The sequence below is a fragment of the Theropithecus gelada genome, chromosome 4, assembly GCF_003255815.1.
Source record: "Theropithecus gelada isolate Dixy chromosome 4, Tgel_1.0, whole genome shotgun sequence".
Classification (NCBI taxonomy): domain Eukaryota; kingdom Metazoa; phylum Chordata; class Mammalia; order Primates; family Cercopithecidae; genus Theropithecus; species Theropithecus gelada.
In genome coordinates, this window is record NC_037671.1 from 13,660,109 (window position 1) to 13,684,575 (window position 24,467).

General features: G+C 42.3%; 1 protein-coding gene across 1 annotated transcript; it reads right to left on the reverse strand.

Moving 5' to 3' along the window:
* Nucleotides 1-1,337: 1,337 nt before the first annotated feature.
* Nucleotides 1,338-24,437, reverse strand: C4H6orf52 (chromosome 4 C6orf52 homolog). The gene is made up of 5 exons (XM_025383727.1): nucleotides 24,328-24,437; nucleotides 16,641-16,722; nucleotides 16,122-16,320; nucleotides 12,365-12,410; nucleotides 1,338-1,518 (listed from the first exon to the last, which is right to left on the reverse strand). The coding sequence occupies exons 2-5, from the start codon at nucleotides 16,709-16,711 to the stop codon at nucleotides 1,376-1,378; spliced, it is 459 nt and encodes a 152-aa protein (XP_025239512.1). The 5' UTR covers nucleotides 16,712-16,722; nucleotides 24,328-24,437; the 3' UTR covers nucleotides 1,338-1,375.
* Between the last annotated feature and the right edge of the window lie 30 nt (nucleotides 24,438-24,467).

Here is a 24,467-nt window from a genome sequence, read left to right on the forward strand (position 1 = left end):
CTTGCACACCTTGTATTAAGGAGGGGAGTGTGAAAGTAGAACTTCACCCTCTGTTCTAGGTAGAACTAAGCTGAACTAGTGGAGAATGTGCCTGTGCCAGTGGTTTTCAGAGTGTTGTTATCCAGAAACTTTTTAGAGAACTGGAAATTGTCAGGTCCCACCCCGGACCTATTGAATCAAACTCAGTATGGTGCCCAAGAATCTGTGTTTCAGCAAGTCTTCTAGGAGATTCTGATACATCCTAGAGTTTGAAAACATTGCCCTATTCCAGTGGTTTTCAACTGGGTGGTGGTGGTGGGGATTTTGCCCCCAGGGGACATTTGACAATGTCTAGAGACATTTTGTTGTCACAACTGCAGTGCAGGGTGCTACTGGCATCTAGTAGTAGAGGTCAGGACAACGTGTAAGACAGTCTCCCACAGCAAAGAAGTGTCCAGTCCCAAATGGCAATAGCGCCAAGGCTAAGAAACCATGGGGCAGAGGAAGCTCCTTTACAGTGGCTACAGCCCTCCTGGCTCTCCATGTAGGATTCAGGTCTTTGAACCTGGTTAGCACAAGGATTAGCATCTGTCAAGCACCTTCAGAGCAGAAGAGATGTCAGATTGCCTTTGCCCACAGTCTAATCGACTTGCTTCTAAGCAATCAGTCTTCTAGCAGTCAACTCAGTCAGATCAGTCCCAGGGGTCACTAAAGTATCCATCCACAGCAAAACAATAAAACAGGACACAATGATCATCTTCAGGACAAAAAAAAAAGACATTTTATAAGGAGCACAGTCAATATACACATTGGCTGGCTTTCATGAGGGCCTAATTCCTCTGTCTTAGAAAGTTGACAGGCTGTTTGGATCAAGCAAATTTTTTTCCATGCTTAGGAATCTTTCTGTTCAATTGAGTCTCTACTGCCACATCTCTCTCTCTCATGGGGCCAGGAAACGGAGATCAAACATCCAGTTCTAACTAACATTTTCTAGACAAGACACAAGCAAGAAACCATGCACTGTCTTTGGATACAATTTCTCTCCATGAGAGTTTGAAGTTAGCGAAAGCAGCAAATCATATCAGAGTAGCCAATGCCACAATCAGTTCAGCTCAAGCCCACCTCATATTAAACCTGTTTCCAAGGGTTTTACGGCACAGCTTGCTCTACCATGATCACCACGTGAGCTCTTCCGGCACTTACTATAACACTTCCAGGAACAGATGTGCTGGCAAAGTTTATTTACATTAATGTTCTCTGATGTCAATCACACATAAGCCCTGGAAGTTGGTTTTTATATACAGACTCCAGTGCCTTCCTGGGAGAACTACTTTTTTCCAAAACAAAAGAAGACAAAATTAGTATGGTAATTGCAGAGTTTAATGAACACCTCGCTTCACTTCGGGGTCTCATCCGGAATTTCGGAGTGAACTGTGTCCAGAGGCTGCCAGTGGCAATTCATGAGGGAGTCGTAGAGTTCTTCACTTTTCACCATAAACTCTTGGTTTGATTCCTCAATATTCAAATGAAGATGTGGATCTGCAGAATCCAATCATGGATATGAAAAAGATAGAGTTTTACAAGGACACATACTAGAAATAGTTTAAAATTAGAAAGCTTTTAGAAAGCATTTGCAGGAAGTATTGCAGATAGTAAAGGTTAAAATTCCTAAATTCCCTTTGGGAGACCGAGATGGGTGGATCACGAGGTCAGGAGATCAAGACCATCCTGGCTAACACGGTGAAACCCCATCTCTACTTAAAAATACAAAAACTAGCCGGGCGAGGTGGCGGGCGCCTGTAGTCCCAGCTACTCGGGAGGCTGAGGCAGGAGAATGGCGTGAACCCGGGAGGCGGAGCTTGCAGTGAGCTGAGATCCGGCCACTGTACTCCAGCCTGGGCGACAGAGCGAGACTCCGTCTCAAAAAAAAAAAAAAAAAAAAAATTCGTAAATTCTGTATTTCCTTTCAATAAGCTTGAAAATAGAAATTTAAGCTATAAAAGTAGTAGTATCATCAAACTCAATGAGCATCCATCTGACAGAAGAGATGGAGGAAAAAAATGGACAGATTTGAGATGCCTGGGGGATGGATTCAATTTGGGAGGAAAGGGAAAAAGGAAGGTCAAGAATGACTGCCATGTTTCTGGCAGGTGCCAGGTAGACACAATGCCAAACAATGAACCAAGCCAAGGGCTCCTTAGACAGGGGTTTGTAAAAATAAACATGCTACTTTAACTGCTCAGTTAACACACTAATGTAAGTGAATAAATTTTATACAGCAACTAATTCAGAAACACAGGAGGACTCGGCCTTCCATCTCTGAAACCTGGAACCCTGTGACGAGATGGTGGTGTTATTGCGAACGTATTAAACCTGGATTTTCAGCCCAAGTTGCCAGGTTTCCAGAGCTTTCCAAGGCTTTCAAGGTCAGTAGTTTTTTTTAACGTAATCTATTTTTTTCCTCTCCTTGTACTGAACGTAACTGAAGAAGCCTTTTATGTTTTCCTTTGTAATTTTTGCAAGCCTCAGTTCCTTGTGGATCATAATTTGCTTCCTATACTCATATGGGTTCATGCTATTCATCTGTATGTCTATTAAGGACTAAATCTTTGCCCCACAAAATTCTTCTATTAAAAGCCTAACCCCCACAATGTGAAGGCATTTGGAGATGGGGCCTCTAGGAGGTTAGATGAAGTCATAAGTGTTGGGTGCTGGTCTGATAGAAGTAGTGCCCTTACAAAAAGAGACAGCAAGCAGGACACAGCAGCTCACACCTGTAACCCCAACACTTTGGGAAGCTGAGACCAGGGAATTGCTTAAGTCTGGGAGTTTGAGATCAGCCTGGGCAACATATTGAGACCGCATCACTACAAAATATAAAAATAATTTTAAAAAAAAAAAGAACAGAGAACTTGCTCACATTCTCTCCTACAATGTATGCATAAAGAGGTCAAGTGTGGAAACAACAAGAAGGCTGCTGTCTGCAAGCCAAGAAGAGAGCCCTCGCCAGAAACCAAATTAGCCAGACCCCGTATATTGGATTTCCAGCCTCCAGAACGGTAAGAAAATAAATTTTTGTTTAAACCACCCAGTCTATGGTATTTTGTTACAGTAGCCCTAGCAGACTAATGCAGTACCCTTCTGTATTTATCATTTTAGAACCAAAATGGTCAAATAGGCTTTAGTCATCATATTCATTTCATGAGCTACTTGTCACTTTTCTTCACTGGAGTCATTCATGATTGTGTTGTCTGATTCTTATTCTTTAGAGTTTCCCATTCCTTTTGAGTCATCTTTCCTTTGAGCATTTCTGGTCATAAAAGTAGATGTTTCCCTTTTTTCCCCCTAAACATTCTGAAATTTTCTTATACTTCTGTCCCCGGTTCCTTTCCTTTAGCGTTATGGGCAGTTGTCTGCTAACGGGTCCCTGACTGCATGCCCCGGGTGGGGAAAGAGGAGTTAGGATTATATGCTTATGAGCATGCTCTCCACTTAACCTGTGGCCAAGAAAACAGACACAGTGTGGTCAGCTCCAAGCCCCGGATTATATGATCTCTGCCCTTCCAGTGATGCTGACCAAAACTATAATAGAAGCCTTTTTAAGACAAACTAATTATATTATCCCTAAACCTGTGCATCTTCTAGACCAATGTTGTCCAACACAGTAGCCACTAGCCACATGCAGCTATTGAGCATTGCTGGCCCTCATTGAAATGTGATGTAAGGATAAAATATATACCACATTGAAAGCAGAATGGTGGTTGACAGCGGATGAGGGAAGGGAGAGTGAAGAGTTGTTATTTAATGGGTATAGAGTTTCAGTTTATATAATGAAGAGTTCTGGAGATGAATGGTAATGGTTACACAACATTATTAATGTACTTAATACCACTGATACATTTAAAAGTCTATTGCTTCTTGGCCTTTTGGCTAAGATCAAGTGTGATACATTTAAAAGTCAAGATGGTAAGTTTTATGTTATGTGTATTTCACCACAATAGGAACAATTTAAAAATCTGCTTGAAGGTAATGTCTGAAGAGCCCTCAGAATAAGGGTCCCCTCAATATGCAGGTGAGGGGGTGGCCATTAAAAGAAAAACGATAGAAGAAGTATATGCTGCATTTCAAAGATTTGATGGAAAAAAAAGTTGTTTTTATATTGATTGCATGTTGGAATAATATTTTGGATATTGTCTTAGTTTGGGCTGCTAACAACATATCAGAGACTGAGTAGTTTGTAAACAACACACAGTTATTTCTCATAGTTCTGGAAACCAGAAGTCCAAAATCAAGGTGTTGGCATAGTTGGGTTCTGGTGAGGACCCTCTTCTGGGTTGCACACTGCCCAGAAGTCATATTTTCACATGGCAGAGGGCAGAGAGAGGAATCAAATTCCCTCGTGACTCTTGTAAGGTCACCAGTTCCATTCATGAGGGCTCCACCCTCATGACCTCACCTAATCCTAATCATCTCCCTAAAGATCCACCTCCTAAAACTATCACATTGGGAGTGAGGGTTTCAACATATGAATTTGGCGAGGGAGAGGAACACAAATTCAGTCCATAACAGATATTAGGTTAAGAAACATTATTAATTTCACCTATCTCTTGAGTTGGTTAATTTGGCTACTAAAAAATTTAAAATTACCCACATGGATAGTTTTGTGTTTCTCATTGTCTATTTTTTAATTTCTACATTTTCAGACTGACAGAGAAAACTGTATGTATTTACCACATATAACAATGTTTCAAGTATATGTTCATTGTGGAATGATCAAATGATCAAATAACTACCTCACATAGTTATCATTTTTCATTTTTGTGGTAGAAACACTGAATATCCACTAAGTATTTTTCTTTATTTTTCCTTTTTTTTTTTTTAAAGACTAGTCAAATGCAGCAGTAAGAAGCAAAGAGTAGAACAAAAAATTCAATCTGCAACTGACTGAACAACCAATTGCGATAACTCACTACCTTCGAATTAACCTGTATTTTTCACTATATTTCTTCATTAACTATAGTCACCATGCTATAATATATAGAGTAAATATATATACTATAGTATATACTCTATATTATATATAATATACTGCATACATATGTATATTATATATAATATATAATATACATATTATATATTATATACATATTATATATTACATATAATTTTTTTTTTTTTGAGACGGAGTTTTGGTCTTGTTGCCCAGGCTGGAGTGCAATGGTGTGATCTCAGCTCACTGCAACCTCCACCTCCCAGGTTCAAGCAATTATCCTGCCTCAGTCTCCTGGGTAGCTGGGATTACAGGCGCGCGACACCACACTCGCTAATTTTTTGTATCTTTAGTAGAGACGGGGTTTCACCATGTTGGCCAGGCTGGTCTCAAACTCTTGACCTCGTGATCCACCCACTTCGGCCTCCCAAAGTGCTGGGATTACAGGCGTGAGCTACCGCGCCCAGCCTACAATAAATCTCTTGAAAGGTGTTCCTCCTAGCTAACTGAAATTCTCTATCTTTTGACCAACATCTCCCTATCACTCTCTCCCTGCAACTACCCCAGCCTCTAATAACCACCATTCTATGTTCTACTGCTATGAAATAAGCTTTTTAAGATTCCACATGAGTGAAATCATATGGCATTTGTTCTTCTGTGCCTGGTTTATTTCACTTAACATAGCGTCCTCCATGTTCATCCATGTTGCCACAAATGACAAGATTTCATCATTTTTATAGTTTAATAGTATTCTATTGTATATATACATATTTTCTTTATATATACTATATATATAAAGAAATCTCTCTCTCTCTCTCTCTCTCTCTCATCCACTTATGGGCACTTAGTTTGATTCTATATCTTGGCTATTGTGAATAGTGCTGCAATAAACACGGAAGTACAGATGTCCCTCTAACATACTGATTTCATTTCCTCTGGATATATGCCCAATAGTGGGACTGCTGGATCATATAGTAGTTCTACTGTTAATATTTTGAGGAAACGCCATACTTTTTATAATTGCTGTACCAATTTACATTCCCACCAACAGTATGCAAGGGCTCTTTTCTCCACATCCTACCCAACATTCATCTTTGGTCTTTCAGGCTGTCCTAGACCTGGTGAGCTCTTTCCGGGTTTGGCAAAGGCAGACGCTGACCGCGCCGAGGAGTGGGACCGGCAGTGCTGGACCACCCTCGAGGAGTGGGACCGACAGTGCTGGACCACCCTCTTCCAAGCCCGGAGGTGCCCTGCCCACCGGCTCTCAACAGGGTGAGCGGCCCTTTCGCTGCGTAGAGCGCAACCCGGGGATCCTGGGTCCTTGCGCGGTCACTTACCTGGCCCCAGCTACCCGCTGAAAACGGGGTAGACGGCCTCCCAGGGTCCTGGCCGATATCGCGTGGGGCGCCGCGGGGCAACTTGTGCGTGTGCATTCACGCAGGACTGCTGCTCACCCAGCAGTCCACGATTAGGGCTATTTTTGTATTGTTAATAGAGATGGGGTTTCACCATGTTGACCAGGCTGCTCTTGAACTCCTGACCTCACGTGATCCTCCCACCTCAGCCTCCCAAAGTGCCAGGATTACAGGCGTGAGCCACAGCACACTCGGTCATTTTTTCTTATTTCTATGAAAAATGTCATTGGTATTTTGATAGAGAGTACATTGAATCTGGCTGGGCACAATGGCTCATGCCTGTAATCCCAAAACTTTGGGATGCCAAAGCTGGTGGATCACCTGAGGTCAGGAGTTCAAGACCAGCCTGGCCAACATGGAGAAGCCCTGTCTCTACCAAAAATACAAAAATTAGCCGGGCGTGGTGGGCACCTGTAATTCCAACTACCTGGGAGGCTGAGGCAGGAGAATTGCTTGAACCCTGGAGGAGGCGGTTGCAGTGAGCTGAGATCAAACACCACTGCCCTCCAGCCTGGGCAACACAGTGAGACTGCCTGAAAAAAAACAACAACCCGGGCACGGTGGCTCAAGCCTGTAATCCCAGCACTTTGGGAGACAGGCAGATCACGAGGTCAGGAGATCGAGACCATCCTGGCTAACATGGTGAAACCCCATCTGTACTAAAAAGTACAAAAACTAGCCGGACGAGGTGGCAGGCACCTGTAGTCCCAGCTACTCGGGAGGCTGAGGCAGGAGAATGGCGTAAACCCAGGAGGCGGAGCTTGCAGTGAGCTGAGATCAGGCCACTGCACTCCAGCCTAGGCCACAGAGCTAGACTCTGTCTCAAAAAAAATAAATAAATAAAAGAGATTGCATTGATTCTGTAGATCACTTTGGGTAGTATGAACTTTTTAATAATATTCATTCTCTTAATCCATTAATCCATAAGCATGAGGTATCTTTTGTATCTTCAGTTTCTTCCATCTACACTTTTTAGTGTTCAGTATAGACATCTTTCACCTCAGTTAAATTTACTTTTTTTTTTTGTTTTTTTGAGACGGAGTCTCGCTCTGTCACCCGGGCTGGAGCGCAGTGGCGCAATCTCGGCTCACTGCGAGCTCCGCCTCCCGGGTTAAATTTACTCTTAAGTTTTTGTTAAAGCTATTGTAAATGGGATTTTTTTTGTTATCTTTTTCAAATAGTTATTAGTGTATAGAAACAATTTTGTGTAGTAAAGTAACAGGATACAAAACTAATAAGTTTATTAGACCTAACAGTTTTTTGGCAGAGTCTGTAGGATTTTCTTTACAGGCATACCTTGGAGATATTGCAGGTTTAGTTCCTAACCACTGCAGTAAAATGAATATTGCAATGAAGCAAGTCACATGAATTTTTTGGTTTCCCAGTGCATATGAAAGTTGTTTATATTGGCCGGGCATGGTGGCCTATGCCTGTAATCCCAGTACTTTGGGAAGCCGAGGCTGGAGAATCACTTGAGCTCAGGAGTTCTACACCAGCCTGGGCAACACGGTAAGACCTTGTCTCTATTTAAAAAAAAAAAAAATTTTTAAAAGAACAAATTTGGCCAGGCACAGTGGCTCACGCCTCTAATCCCCACACTTTGGGAGGCTGAGGCAGGCAGATCACGAGGTCAGGAGATTGAGACCATCCTGGCGAACATGGTGAAACCCCACCTCTACTAAAATACAAAAAATTAGCCAGGCGTGGTGGTGCACGCCTATAGTCCCAGCTACTTGGGAGGCTGAGGCAGGGGAATCACTTGAACCCAGGAGGTGGAGATTACAGTGAGCAGAGATCATGCCACTGTGCTCCAGCCTGGCAACAGAACAAGACTCCATCTCAAAAATAAAACTAAAAAAAACAAAAAGAATAAATTTGTTTACAATGTAATTACCTTAAGAAATAGTTTATTGCTGCCAGGCACAGTGGCTCACGCCTGCAATTCCAGCACTTTGGGACGCCGAGGTGGGTGGATCACCTGACATCAAGAGTTCGAGACCAGCCTGGCCAACATGGCGAAACCCCGTCTCTACTAAAAATACAAAAATTAGCTGGGTGTGGTGGCAGGTGCCTCTAATCTCAGCTACTCAGGAGGCTGAGGCAGAATAATCGCTTGAACCCGGAGACGGAGGTTGCAGTGACCCGAGATCATGCCACTGCACTCCAGCCTGGGTGACAAAGAGTAAGACTGTCTCCAAAAAAAAGAAAAAAATAACTTATTGCTAAACAGTGCTAACAAAATGAGCACATACTGTTGGGAAAATGGCACAGATACACTTGCTCAGTTCAGGGCTGCCATAAACTTCTAACTTGTTTAAAAAAAAAAAAAACACACACACACACACAACCAAAAAAACCATAGTATCTGTGGAACATAATAAAGTGAACTACAATAAAATGAGGGTATGCCTGTATAACACATCATGTCATTGTCAAACAAGGACAATTTCACTTCTTCCTTTCCAACCTGGGAACCTTTTATTTCTCCCTCTTGCCTAATTGCTCTGGCTAGACTATTACAGCTACTTCTATTATGATGAATAGAAGTAGTGAAAGGGGGCATCCTTATCCGGTTTCAGATTGTAGAGGAAAAGCTTTCAATTTTTCCCCGTTCAGTGCAATGTTAGCTGTGAGTTTATTATATGGCCTCTATTGTATTGAGGTACACTCCTTTTATACCTAATTTGTTGAAAGGTTTTATCATGAAGAGATACTGAATTTTGTCAAATGATTTTTCTGCATCTACTGAAATGATCGCCAAGCGCAGTTGCTCATGCCTGTAAATCCCAGAACTCTGGGAGGCTGAGGCGGGCAGATCACCTGAGCTGAGTTCCAGACCAGCTTGGGCAACATGGCGAAACCCTGTCTCTACCAAAAATACAAAAAATTAGCTGGGCATGGTGGCATGCACCTGTGGTCCCAGCTACTTGGGAGGCTGAGATGGGAAGATTGGTTGAGCCTAGGAGGCAGAAGTTGCAGCCAAGATCACACCACTGCACTCCAACCTGGGTGACAGAGTGAGACCCTATCTCCAGGAAAAAAAAGAAAAGAAAGAAAAGAAAAATAATGGTTTTTGTCCTTCATTCTGTTGATGGGATAATGGGATGTATCGTGTTTATTAATTCGTGTATATTAAACCATCCTTGCATCCCTGGGATGAATACCACTTGTTCATGACAGATGATTTTGTTATTGCGCTATTGAATTCAGTTTGCTAGTATTTTGTTGGGGACCTTTGCATCTATGTTCATCAGGAGTACTGGCTGTAGTTTTTTCTTGTTGTGTCCTTTTCTGGTTGTGATATCAGAGTAATGCTGGCTTCATAAAATGAGTTTCAACGTATTTCATCTTTGATTTTTTGGAGTAGTTTAAGACGTGGCATTAGTTCTTCTTTAAATGTTTGGGGGCCGGGCATAGTAACTGTAATTCCAACCTGTAATTCCAACCCTTGGGGAGGCAGAGCTGGGAAGATCGCTTAAGCCCAAGAGTTTGAGACTAACCTGAGCAACAAAGTGAGACTCCACCTCTACAAAAAATAAAATGAAAAATAAATGTTTAGTAGAATTAAACAGTGAAGCCAGCTATCAGGACCTGGGCTTTTCTTTGATGGGAGACTTTTTGAGACAGGGTCTCACTCTGTCACCCAGGCTGACATGCAGTGGCACATTCATGGCTCACTTAAGCCTCGACCTCCTGGGCACAAGTAATCCTACCTCGGCCTCTCAAATATTTGGGACTACAGGCACATACTACTATACCCAGCTTTTAAAAAAATTTTTGGTAGAGGTAAGGTCTCACTGTATTGCCAAGACTGGTCTCAAGCCCCTGGACTCAAATGATCCTCCCCCATCAGCTCCCAAAGTGCTTGGGATTACAGGCATTATCCACCAGGCCTGGCCTGATGGGAGGCTTTTTATTACTGTTTCAATTCCTTCCTCATTATTGGTCTGTTCAGGTTTTCTATTTCTTCACAATTTAATCTTGGTAGGTAGTAGATTCTATGTGTCCAGGAATTTACTCATTTCTTCTATGTTATCCAATTTACTGATGTATAATTGTTCATAATTGTCTTTTATGTTCCTTTGTATTTATGTGGTATCAGTTGTAATGTCTCCTTTTCCATCTGATTTTGAGTTTCTTTTGTTCTTAAAGGTTTGTTGACTATCTTTTAAAGAAACCAACCCTTCATTTCGTTGATCTTTTGTATTGTTTTTCTAGTTTCTATTTATTTTCGCTATAGTCTTTATTATTTCTTTTCTCCTACTAATTCTGGGTTTACTTTGTTCCTGTCTTCTAGTTCCTTGAGGTGCAATTGCATTACATTTCTACTGACCAGTACTGTGCCAGATAGATGACCAGCCAATACTTGAGTGGTTATCACATGGCAGAAGCTGTTTAACCACCTAAAAGTACTTTAGACCTAGCATGCCCACACTTCCTATGAGAAAGGTAACAATGTCCCCACTTTACAGAAAGCGAAGCAGACACACTAGAGATTAATTTGTCTGGAACTACAGAGCTAGTAGGTGGGATCTGAAGCCTGTGGCAATCTGTATCCAAAAAGCAGACCTTTACCTCTATTATTTTGATAGAGACAGGGGACAGCCAAATGCCTAGGCAAATAGGGAAGGGTCCCTGAAGAACCTCCAACCTGCCCAAGTCATTGTGCACAGGGGGTTTGGCTAAACATGCGCACAGTGAAAAATTCCATCCCTTAACACATGTGCAGTAAGGGAAATAAATCAATGTGGAGTGGCTCAGACTAAGGGCCCACATGCACACTGGAAGAATGAGGAGGAGCCACCAGGAATTCACACCTTATGCAGGGGAGGAGCCTGGCCTTTTCAACTTGTGTGTGGTAGCCTGGTATTCAATTTGTGAGGTGGAAACCTGTGTTTTGGATCCCTCTTTTTTGTTAAGAGCTTTCCTTTTGCTTAATTAATTCCATTCTCCTCATCCTTCAATGTGTTCGCATGCCTAATTTTTCCTGGTCATGAGACAAGGACCCAGATTTAGCTGAACTAAGGAGGAAGAAATTCTGCATCAATTTTAATAAATTGCATAACTGATGAAGGCAGGAAGAGACTCACACTTAACCTGAAAGAAATCCCAGAAAGTTTAAATAAGCACCCTTTACTCATGTTTAAATCAAAGTACTAAAAACTAGAACTGCTCAATAGCATATGAAGATTTCTTTTCAACACCAATTTGATGTAAACACTGAGCACCTACCAACATGCGAACTCTGAATTAGTCACAGGGGCTACAAAGACTGATAACAACATGCTCCCTTCTTTGATAAAGTCATAAGGCAGTGGGTGGGTTTGTCTGGTAGGGGCAGGGGTTTGGGCAAGAGAGAGAAACGAGACAAATGTGATAAGACAGACATGTGATAAGAAAAAGGCAACAGTGTTCTCTGTATTTCTCCTCTAGTTTTCTTTCCCATTACTTAAAGTAAAAGAAGAAAACATTTTTTCCCTTCCTCAAATAAGACACATTCAGAGTGTTTGTCCCCAGGCAGACAAACTTTGTTCTTTCCAAAACAAATTGAGAAGTACAGGAAGCACCACACAGACTGACACTACAGTGCCATCTTATCGGGTACCCCAGGATCCAATAATCCTGAGGCCACAGCAATTACCTCATGCTCTCCACACTTGAAAAACAGAATTAAAGCATAATTTTCCTCAAAGTCTAAACTTATAGAGGAAATGGAGCTTAAGAAAAATGTATTGGCTTGTTATTGTTTGGGAATGTCCCCTTTTCTCAGTCCTTCAGAAAGACCCAAAGAGGTGGCTCAGCTAAAGTTGTTCCCATAGAACCAGTTTCTAAAAACAAGAAAAATTACTGAAGCATATGGCTTAGGCAACCTACATTGGAATTTTCCAATAGAACCTCCCAGTTTCTAGCAAGCTGAGTGAATGAGAAACCAGGAAATGGGGTTTTGTTTCCAACCACTTCAGTACAAGGTTTATGTTACCTTCTAGTGGGTCTTCATCTTGGTTTTCAGCTAGAGGTGTGGTTTCCTGCAACAAAAAATTATCTCATGAGAAAATAATTTCACTTAAAGGTTTAATATCAATACATACTTGATTGGGAAAAACTCTAGCTCTCAAAAAAACTACCTAAAATAAAAATAATATTGAAAATTAATCTCTTTAAATCAACTTTTGAATTTGATTCAAAGAATCTTTAGGTGACAGTACAATTATGAAAGAAGTAAACTGAGTCACAGAAGAAATGTCACAAAGAGGAGCCAGCCTAACAAGGGCCTCTGGCCCCTGGATTTTCTGGGACCTAACTAGCATCCTAGAGCCTGAGCTAGGAACCAGACAGCAGGGACCCTGGAATCCAGGCTCCTTATTTCCTGTACTACATGCCTGTACCTCGAGTTCTGCTCCTCCTTCCAGAAGACAATCTGTAAAGTCTCCATGAACACGTTTTCCTCATGGCCTTCTAATCACGTCCTCAAACCCGTGGCTCAGCTAAGAACCAGGACATTAGGTGCTCAAGAAAATGCAGAGGCTACAGCAAAGCAAACCAATCATATTCTTACATAATGAGAGAAGTAAACTGCAGAGGCACTCCCAAAGTAAATCTTGGTTGGTTAACCCAGAGCCTGTTGGCTCTACTGGGGCAGCATATGTTTTTATGATTCCTCTATGTAGACCTGTTGGGAACCTGTATTTTTAAGGATGGCCAGCTATTCCAAGGAATCATTCTATCAAGAAAGGGCTGATCTAGCTCCTGGCACCTAATTAAGCTTCTCTTGCTAATAAGAATGACAAGATACTAAGAGCCAAAGACTTTTCAGTCTATCTGAAAGTATGCCTCCTCTTCACTCTGAAATATATTGAGGTTTGGAAAATAGGTTATATAGTTACCATAAATTTCAAAAGACAATCTGTGTCTTTTTTCTACTTAGATATGGCTAAGACACCAGGCATGGTGGCATGCAGCCGATAGTCTCAGCTACTTGGAAGGCTGAAGCAGGAGGACCACTTGAACCCAGGAGATCAAGACTGCAGTGAGTTATGATGGCACCACTGTACTCTAGCCTGGGCAAAAGAGCAAGACATCATTTCTAAAAACTAGTTATATAAGAAGGAAAGAAAGAAATGGCTAAAACACCCAGAATCCACACTTCCATAAGTCCTCTCCTATAATACAAGACTAAGTAAGCTCACATTTCCTCCTTTCAATGTGTGTTCTGGTAAATGTGGATGCTAAATGACCAGGATGAGGGAAGCAGGAACTATCTGGAGACAGAGCATTCTCTCTGGTCTGAGGGCCACCTGCGCTGTGTATGCAGCTGGCTGCCTTTAAACAAAAGCACATTTATAAAAGGCTTTCCTCAGCTAGAGATAGTCTGGGAAAGCATTCTGATGGACCACAAAGACCTGAGAATCATTTTGGAGACACCCACCTCCACAATGTCAAAATGTAAAGGAGAGGACTGGAGATCTCCCCTTTAACCTGGGGAGATAAAGGTTATGGACAGAGGCACAGCACATTGGGGGAAGCAGGGAATAACTAGGACATCTTGGAGAGGACACGCTTTATTAGAGAAGACCAAAATGGGGACGTGTGAGTAAAAGAGCACCACCACGGAGCCTTATCATCTTTAATTTTGCTCAGCAGCTTCCCAACAGGGAACACCCAGCAGGATGGCAGGCAGACGGCACAGTGGGGTCACCACAACCACAAAAGATAATATATTTCTATAATTCTTATATTAAAAAAATGCATGTTATAGTAATAATTTGGCTAGAGGGTGAGATAAAAATCCCAGAATATGCCAACAAAAAATGGACAGAGGAATGGAGAGAAAGGGTAGCCAGGTGAGAAAAAAAGGATATTCATTTCTTAATTTTCTCAAGAGTGATGAAAAATCAAGAAATACTTTCGTTTCTGAAGTTGATAATATACTCATTCTTATACTTCTCTATTTAATGATATAAGGGTGACCACCAAAAGACACTGTCTCCCAAAAAAGAGCAAAAAGGGAAGAAGCGAAAGAAAAAAAAAAAAAAAAAAAAAGAGTGCCAAAACCTCAGGCAATGTAGTGAAAGATTTTTGTTTTTTAAGTGCTGCAATATCAAACATTTGTTAAAAGGGAAAAACCCAAATTGGGTCAAAAGGGGGAAAAAATGACAAGAAATCTAACAAGATATTTTATACAAGAGGCACAACTAAAACAGACTTGAGAAAAATTGAAAACGCAAGTTTGGGCAGTAAAATATCATAATATAAAACAAATGTAAGTTTTAAAAGCCAAGGGACTAGATATAAAATTCAACTTCGGTTTTAAGGCAAAGATCACACAAACGGTGTCACTCCGAATATTAGGAGACAAGCCAGGGTAGGGGAAGTCCGTAACATTTAAACTCCAAAATGTTAATTTCTCTAACATGTTAATATCTTACGCAGTCAAGCAAGAGGGACATAACTCAACAGAAAAACTAGAAAGAGGATATCAAAGTCACATAACACAGATGCCAATAAACATTTCAAGAGGTATTTGCCCTCAATAATAGACAAATGCCTCTCTGCCCTATTAGATTGGCTGATCATACACAGAGAAATGTAGAGTAGCAAGAACACCCACCACAATAATGAAAAGTACAAATTCATGCAGACTTTAGGTAATTTGCTATTAAAAATTTTTAATGTTATATCCTTTAATCCAGCCCTTTCACATCCAGAAATATATTCTTGGGGGAAAAAAGCAACACTCAGACAAATGCTTGAAGATAAGTAAAAAAGTTTGTTAAAGCCCTGAAAATATTTAAAATCTCAGATAACGGATGAGCTAAAAATCACACTATGTCTAAATGAGCTCACTCTGTTGCTCAGGCTGGAGTACAATGGCACAGTCATGGCTCACTGCAGCCTCAAACTCCCGAGCTCAAGTGACCATCCTGCCTCAGTCTCCCAAGTAGCTGGGACTACCCGCATGAGCTATCTTGCCCAGACCATAAGTGTGCAATTTTTTAAAGAAAGGTCTCCTTATGCAGAAGCAAAGAGCAAACCAGTATGTACTACATAGTTCATTCTTGCCTAAATCATCCCCTAACTACCAAAACAGAAAGACGAACCACACTGATTTAACAAGAGTACAGGAGAAAGATCTAGAAGACATAGATCCACTCCACAGTACTTTCTTCTAAGTGGGAAGGGAATGGGGAAGAAGGAGGGGTGTTTGAGGAGGAACTTTTCCCTTACTTCAATACATCTTTGTGTGATTTGAGAAATATGTCACTTCAGTAATTCAAACTATTAAAATATCTTTTTAAAGTGTATTTATGTCCAACTGCTATAAAACAAACCCCAAAACTACCTTTTGTCCTATATTAAGTGTTAAAGAGTAAAATATATTGAATTATGATAATCTAAAATTTAGTAGCAAGAATTTAGACAAAGACTTCATTAGGCTTTTGTTTTGTTTCTGGAAGAGAATGGGAAATTATCTGCAAGTGAACACTTCTAGGTTACACATGTCCAAACTCAGCAAAGCATATAAATTAAACACGTACAGAGACTTTTTGTGTATTATACCTCAACAAAGCTATAAAAAATTTTTCTTAAGCTATCAGCTTTACTCTCTAGTATTAAAACAGGTAGCAAAAGCCATGCTGTGGGAATTTGGATGACAAGACACAGATGTGTGAAGATAGGAAAGTGATGTTTATTATTGGGCACACAAATGACACAAGACTCATTCCAGCAAGGGATACCTTAGGCATAACCAGAGTTCCAGCTGTGTGTTCAGGAGTCTCATGTGCAGAAAAACAGTCCCGTCCATTTCCATCCACTGCACAGCCATAGCTGTAGCCAGAAAGAAGGTATGAGCTGTGCTGTCGCGCATACCAGTTGCCATAGAGGTAACCCTGGTTGGGCTGGAACTCCTGCTTCACTCTAATAGCAGATGGGAGACTACAGGAATGAGAATCGTCACCAACCAATGCAGAATCATCCACAAACCCCCAAACCCTTTCTTTTCTCCAGGAAGTTTGCAATAAATTGAACATCTGTGTTCAAAGCCATAGTTTGATACCTAATGTAGATGATGGGTTGATGGGTGCAGCAAACCACCATGGCACATGTATACCTATGTAACAAACCTGCATGTTCTGCATCTGTACCCCGGAACTTAAATAAATTTTTAAAAAGCCATAGTTCATAAGTTACCAACAATTATGTAGCAAATAGAACAGTAACAGCTTTCCTTTTCAAAGTAGGAGGAAAACACTCACCTTTGCCAGTAGCAGTAATAGTTATTTTGTTGAGCTATGCCAAAACCTGCAAAACTCTCTCGTTGGGCCATTTATCCAGAAACTTTACAAAAAGAGAGCAGAATCCAGTTTTTATTCCCACGTCAAAAATTCCAGCTTGTGGGCTAAAACCTCTCAACCCTGACAAATAAGTCTTGCAACTACATCTGAGAGAATTACATTTAGTGGCAATTCCTGCTAGGCAATTAATTGCTTGACTTTCCTGACAAACGGGGCAAAGGTGTGGTTGGGGGAGGGGTGTACTGAGGCACCTGGGGGAATTTCTGGCTTCTACCTGCCAGCCCTCTCTACCAACTGTCAGGCCAGGGGGAGTCAGCAGAACCCCAAGGAGGGACAGAATGGGTAGGTGTGTTGGTCGACAATGAAGGATAGTCTCCACTCCATCCCTTACCACAACACAAAAAAGAGGAAACTTTAGTAACTAAAACCTTAAGACAAATACATTTCTCTCCTCAGCTACCTGCTGAGAGTAACTATTGGAACTAGCACCTACTGGCTTTTTCTTTTCTTAATCCCATGCAGGTGGAAAGCATCATCCAACTAGCTACAAAATTAAGAGGCAGAGAAGAATGTGCTCCCTCGCTCCCTTCTCTCCTCTCTTCCTTTTCTCTTACACCCTACATTAATGAGAGTAGTACAGGATACAATTTTAAAGAAATATTTCTCTGGTTCAGTATTTTTTTTAAAAAGCATGATAAAGCTTCCCAAACTTCGATGTGCATTCAAATGACCTGGACTTGTTTAAAATGTAGGTTCTCTAACGTGACAGATTGGGAGTGGAGCCTCAGATTCTGCCTTTATTAGCCAGCTCCCGCCACTTTAAGTAGCAAGGTTACACAGTGTCAAAATTCCGGATAACTTTTAAGTCCATATGGGGCACTTAGGCTTTGGCTATTTCCCTGCAGCTTGCTAATAACTAAGTTCTTAATGTATTTTCTATTTACCTGTAATGTGAAAAATAGCAAACATGATGAATTCAAAACATTCAGATCATTCAATCATTCACCAGTTGTGGAGCCATTACTACACTCATCCCTCCATATCCATATGAGATTGTTTACAGGATCCCCCTCAGATACCCAAATCCTTGGATGCCCAAGTATAAAATGGTGTAGTGTTTGCAAAGAACCTACACACACCCACCCTCCCATAAACCTTAAATTCTGTCTAGATTACTTATAATATCTAATGCAATGGCTATATATTACTTCATGTGGCTTCACCAGTAGTTTCCGGCATGTGGCAAATTCAGGTTTTACTTTTTGAAACTTTTTGAGTTTTGGGTTTTCTTTTTCTTTTCTTTTCTTTCTTTTTTTTTTTTTTTTGAGATGAAGTCTCCCTCTGTCACCCAGGCTGGAGTACAGTGGTGTGATCTTGGCTCACTGCAACCTCCACCTCCCAGGTTCAAGTGATTCTGCTGCCTCACCCTCCCCAGTAGCTGGGATTACAGGCACCTGCCACCACGCCTGGCTAATTTCTGTATTTTTAGTAGAGACAGGGTTTCACCATGTTGCCCGGGCTGGAGGGCAGTGGCATGACCTCGCCTCACTGCAACCTCTGCCTTCCATGTACAAATGATTCTCCTGCCTCAGCCTCCCCAGTAGCTGGGATTACAGGCGCCCACCATCATGCCTGGCTAATTTTTAGGAGAGACGGGGTTTCACCATGTTGGCCAGGCTGGTCTCAAACTTCTGACCTCAGGAGATCTGCTTGCTTTGGCCAAAGTGCTGGGATTATAGGCGTGAGCCACCGTGTCCTGCCTCCCAAGTATTTTCAGCCCACGATTGGTTGAATCCAGGGATGCAGAACCCACAGACTCTGAGGGCCGACGGTATCTGCAAGGCAAGGCAAGGCAACTAGCATTGATGATATACTGGAGTTTATACGGAGTGGATTTCCCCATGTCTTCAAGGGAGATTTTATTGATTAGCAGCTGTGGCAGACATTGTTAAGTGCCACCCAATATTGGTTTATTTTCTTCCTTAATAACAATTCTGATTTCACTTGGGCTAGCAATAGGCCCAAGCTAAAACATTACATTTCCTAGCTTCTCCCTTGCAGCAAGATGTGGCCAGGTGGTCAGTCTGGCTAAGAGGATGTAAACAGAACTAGTAGAAGGGGATAGGGGAAAGCTGTGTGGGAAAATGGTATTTGCTTAGCTGGAAAGGGGCCTTTCTGTCTTCTGCCCTCTCCCCAGGTCTGGTGCTATGATTACAAATACGATGGTTTGTGTCAGAATAACTGCAGCTGCCAGGCGCGGTGGATCACGCCTGTAATCCCAGCACTGTGGGAGGCCGAGGCGGGTGGACCACGAGGTCAGGAGATCGAGACCATCCTGGCTAACACAGTGAAACCCCGTCTCTATATAAATACAAAAAAATTAGCCGGGCGTGGTGGTGGGCTCCTATAGTCCCAGCTACTCAGGAGGCTGAAGTAGGAGAATGGCATGAACCCGGGAGGCGGAGCTTGCAGTGAGCCGAGATCGCGCCACTGCCTGGGGGACAAAGCGAGACTCTGTCTCGGAAAAAAAAAAAAAGAATAACTCTGCAGCTATCTTGGACTGAGGTGACATCAGGGAAGAAGTCATGCAGAAGAATACTGGGATCCAAGACAGAATGAGTCTGGGTCACTGACGACTAAGGACTCCTTCCACTAGCACTAGATTGGCCTACCGCTGGTTTATTTTACTTAATGTCTTGTTTAGACCACTATCGTTATGTCAGGTAAAATACAATTCCTAACTACTATAGCTTAGACAGCCAATAAAACATGTCAGTTAAAGATTCTTTTTCTGTAAATTTTTTTTTTTTTTACTTCTCTCATTTTAGGACTGACTTTATTTTACACAAAGAAAATCACAATTATAGCTAGGACCAGGTAAGCATTGAGGCTGCAGTTGGAAAGGAACGTGGAAGTTGAACACTGAGGAGGTGGTAAGGAGGCTGAGGAAGACAGAGGTCGATGTAATCATGTTGAAACCACCTAGGAAGATGGCAGCAGCTATGGAACAGAAGGTTGTAAGCAAGATCCCAGGGTAAAGATGGACACTTAGGCCTTGGAGATGACAGTAACAAGGACTCACAAGCGATGTTCTGCTCGCTAAAAGCCCCAAATGCAAACCTTCTGTTTCAACTAGATTAATCCCATGAAGTGGGTGAAGCAAATTTCAGGGCACACTACTGGCCAGGTTCAGGGCAAGTACAGCATTATCTCCACTTCCCTTCGTGCTGGGAAATACAAAGGAGACCAAAACCTCCAGGAATACATTCACATGCAACCTCCATAGTCCTTGAATTTAAGAGTTGCTACCTGCCGCACTGAGAAAGGAGGGGAATTCAGCAGGAATATGAGATTCTCGTGGTATTTCTAACAGGGCTTTTTCTCTACCGTATCCTGCTTTTACCCCAGGATATCCACCTTACCACCCTCGCCACCCAAGAAGAAAAACTAGCTTTTACTTTAGCAAACCAAAGCTAGGCACTCAACAAATACTTGTTGAATGAACGAATGAATCAGAGCATAGCTCAAGTGCAAAAATCTTTTCAATCAATAATTTACAAACAAAGCTACAAAACAATATAATCCTCTCTTGCTTTAGTGTTGATTAATGAACTCTCAACATTGGTTGTTTCTTGGCAACTGCAGATTTCACAAGAATGAGATTAAATGGCTTTTTACATCCTGTGTTTAGAAAGGGAATAGAAGGGTTTATGGGAAGTTATGCTCAGGTCAAATCCAGTTAAACAGATATATAATTCTCCATTGTCTTTCTTCAGACAATGAAAATCCACGATCTAAGATCTGAAACTACTGCCACAGCCATGCATAAAATGAAATGCTGCTGCTTTCCTCTCTGTTAAAGAGAATGTTCAAGGCCGAGGACACATAAAAAAGAGCAGCATTACTGGCTCTGTTATTTAGCTGTGTGTTCTTGAAAAAGTCACTTCTCCAGACATATCTCAGCATTTACAACCTGAGACTAAACCTAAGAGTGAATCACTGCATTTTACCCTTAATGAGGTACCTTTAAACTAATCTTTTTAAACAGTACTTAAACTGTAGCAGGACAAGCCGCAGACAAAACCCTTCAGACACCAAGTTAAAGAAAGAAGGGCTTTATTCGCCCAGAGCTTCGGCAAGACTCATGTCTCCAACAACCGAGCTCCTGGAGTGAGCAATTCCTGTCTCTTTAAAGGCTCACAACTCTAAGGTCCGTGTGAGAGGGTCGTGGTAGATTGAGCAAGCAGGGGGTACTGCATGCACCGGTAATTAGAACGGAACAGAACAGGACAGGACAGGGATTTTCACAGTGCTTTTCTATACAATATCTGTAATCTACAGATAACATAACCAATTAGGTTAGGGGTCGATCTTTACCAGGCCCAGGGTGTGGCGCCGGGCTGCCTTTGGATTTCATTTCTGCCTTTTAGTTTTTACTACTTCTTTCTTTGGAGGCAGAAATTGGGCGTAAGACAATAGGAGGGGTGGTCTCCTCCCTTAAAATCTTAATGCGCTCCTCCAAAAATGTATATCCACATATTTGCATATAATTTCATGGGATTCAAAACCCCTGAAACTGATCCAGAACCCCCAGATTAGTAACACCTGGACTAGATGTTGTCTAAGTTCTCTGAGCTCTATAATTGGTTCCACTGATTTCTAAGTTTTTGGGGGTTTTCTTTTTTGTTTTTTTTTTCTTTTTAAAGTAAAACCACTTTGAGTTATGTTCATGGTGCTTACACCATGGTTTCCATTCTAGAACCAACTATATTCTAAAATTCCTGGTTGGAACAAAAGTTACTTAAGCAAGTAAAAGCGTGACAGCCTGGTAACAGATTCTAAATAATCACCTTTTTATGGTGATAAGCTAAAATTTATTTTTAAAAAGTATTAAACAAATATTAATACTTCTCAAACAGCTGTTGAGACGTCCCTAGGGTAAGGAGACAGGGCACCAGGGACATTCCAGAAGTAACAATATACAAAACATGATTTTGAAAGTTTTAGTGTTTTTTAAAAAATTTTTGGCTGAGAGCGTAATACTTTTGCATTAATATGAACAGATATGTTGTCGAGTAAAATGCATAAAGGCACATTTTTAAAGATAAAATGTGAAACTTAAAATGTCCCGCAGGGCGCCATGGCTCACGCCTGTTAACCCAGCACTTTGGGAGGCTGAGGTGGGTGGATCACGAGGTCAGGAGATCGAGACCATCCTGGCTAACACGGTGAAACCCCATCTCTACTAAAAACACAAAAAATTAGCTCGATGTGGCGACAGGCACCTGTAGTCCCAGCTACTAGGGAGGCTGAGGCAGGAGAACGGCGTGAACCTGAGGCAGAGCTTGCAGTGAGCTGAGATGGCGCCACTGCACTCCAGCCTGGGCAACAGAGCGAGACTCTGTCTCAAAACAACAACAACGAGTCCTGCTTATTAATATCTAGTCTAACCTCCAGAGGACACTCACTTCACACTCCTCTAATCTTAGTGGTTCTCTGGTGGAAAGTTACACATTACAAAAAAAGTAATCTAAATCGTAAAATAATTTGACTTTTTGTAACACAGTGAAGATAACCAGTACAGAGTAAAAGAAAGAATGCCTTTTTTTTTTTTTTTTTTTGAGACAGAGTCTCACTCTGTTGCCCACGTTGTAGTGCAGTGGTGGGATCTCAGCTCACTGCAACCTCCACCTCTCTAGTTCAAGCAATTCTCCTGCCTCACCCTCCCAAGCAGCTGGGACTATAGGCACACACCACCACATCCAGCTAATTTTTGTATTTTTAGTAGAGAAGGGGTTTCACCATGTTGGTCAGGATGGTCTCGATCCTCGATCTCTTGACCTCGTGAAAGTGCTGGGATTACAGGCGTGAGCCACTGCGTCCCGCCTTTTTTTTTTTTTTAAGACAGAGTCCTGACCTCAAGTGATCCGCCCGCCTCGGCCTCCCAAAGTGCTGGAATTACAGGCGTGAGCCACTGCACCCAGCCAAGAATGATTTTAGAAGGGTGAATACAAGGATTTCCACTAGACTGAAAATTAGTTTGTCAACAGCATTTCAGTGTCTGAGAAGTGCTTACATTTGGCCTTGACAAAGCTGGCAGATGATATAGGAAGTAAAAAGTTTCCTCTTCAAAGTTTCCCTTCTTGTTAAAGAATAAATCCTAAGTGTTAGAAACAATAGTTTCTTTTAAAGACTGACTGACTTCAAGCCTCCTTGCCTTGTGCTAATAACTCTTTGTTAAGCCCTATCCTATGTAACTGTGGGACATGCTCACAGGCACGTTCCAGCTCACAGCCTATTTAGCAAATCGGTTATCAGTTTAAGATTATGAGGTCCAGCTACAGCCAACGGATGCAGGACAGAGCAGCAAGGACAACCCAAATGCGTAAGGTATGTCTGCTTTGCCTTTGTTCAGGTGTGCTCTCGCTCAATTGTCTATCTGCAATTGAGCACCCTTTCTGCAGAAAGTAAAGATTGCCTTGCTGAGAGATCTTTTGTCTCCGTGTTTTTTCTTCGTGGCACCGATTATCTATCTCTAACGATGACAAGGCCTTTCCTGCACTGCAATGACAACCAAAGCATCCCAAGTGAAATCATTTCCGCAAGACTCAAACCGGCCTCTATTAATTAACATGTACTGACAATTCAGAATACCAGAGAAGAAAAGTTATCGGAAACAAAAGGGTCTAAGCGCTGAAGCACTGTATTGCACTTGAAATGGAGGCTTAAGATTTGACAAGGATGGACTATGCATCTCATTTACCAAATGACCTACTACAGTGTTTATGAGAACTATACGAACCAAGATTTACTCTGTTCGGAGCTTGTGGGAAAGCTGTAATGTCTAATACAAACCTGAATCTCTAAACCTTATTGAACAAGACTTTTTTTTTCTTTGAAACGGGGTCTGGCTCGTTCCCCAGGCTGGAGTGCAGTGGCACGATCTAGGCTCACTGCAGCCTCCTGGGCTCAAGCAATCATCCCACCTCAGCCTTCCGAGTTGCTGGGAACACAGGCGGGCGCCGCCACGCCGAGCTGATTTTTAAACATTTTTGTAGAGACGGCATCAAAATATGTTGCTCAGGCTCACTCTATCTTCCTAACTTCCACATGAAGGCTCTGGCCGGGCGCGGTGGCTTACGCCTATAATCGCAGCAACTTTGGGAGGTCGAGGCAGGCGGATCACCTGAGGTCGGGAGTTCAAAACCAGCCTGGCCAACATGGAGAAACCCTGTTTCTACTAAAAAAATAAAAATTAGCCAGGCGTGGTGGCGCATGCCTGTAATCCCAGCTACTCGGGAGGCTGAGGCAGGAGAACTGCTTGAACCCGGGAGGCGGAGGTTGCGGTGAGCCGACATCGCGCCACTGCGCTCCAGCCTGGGCAAAAAGAGCGAAACTTCGTCTCAAAAAAAAGAAAAGAAAAAAAAAAAAAAAACAAGGCTCACTGCTCCCTCCCCAGGAGGTGCCGCAACCCTGGACAACAGAACCCCAGAGTTAGGCAAGCGGGCAGAGAAAGTGTGCAGGGCGGGGATTCTGGCCCGGGCAGACGGGAACGCGGACACATCTAGCACACCGGGTCCGTCCAGGCAGAGTGACTGCTGCGCCGCTGGAACAGGTCACCGCGAACCCTAATCCCACCCCTCCTTGCCCTGTTAGCGACAGAAAGGCTCGTTCCGCTGTTTCCTGAACAAAAACTTCTATCCTAGTAGTACATAACCCACAACCATAAGCGATGCCGGCGCCACTACCCACCCGGCCGGAAGTCGGCCCCGCCTCCTCCTGACGTCA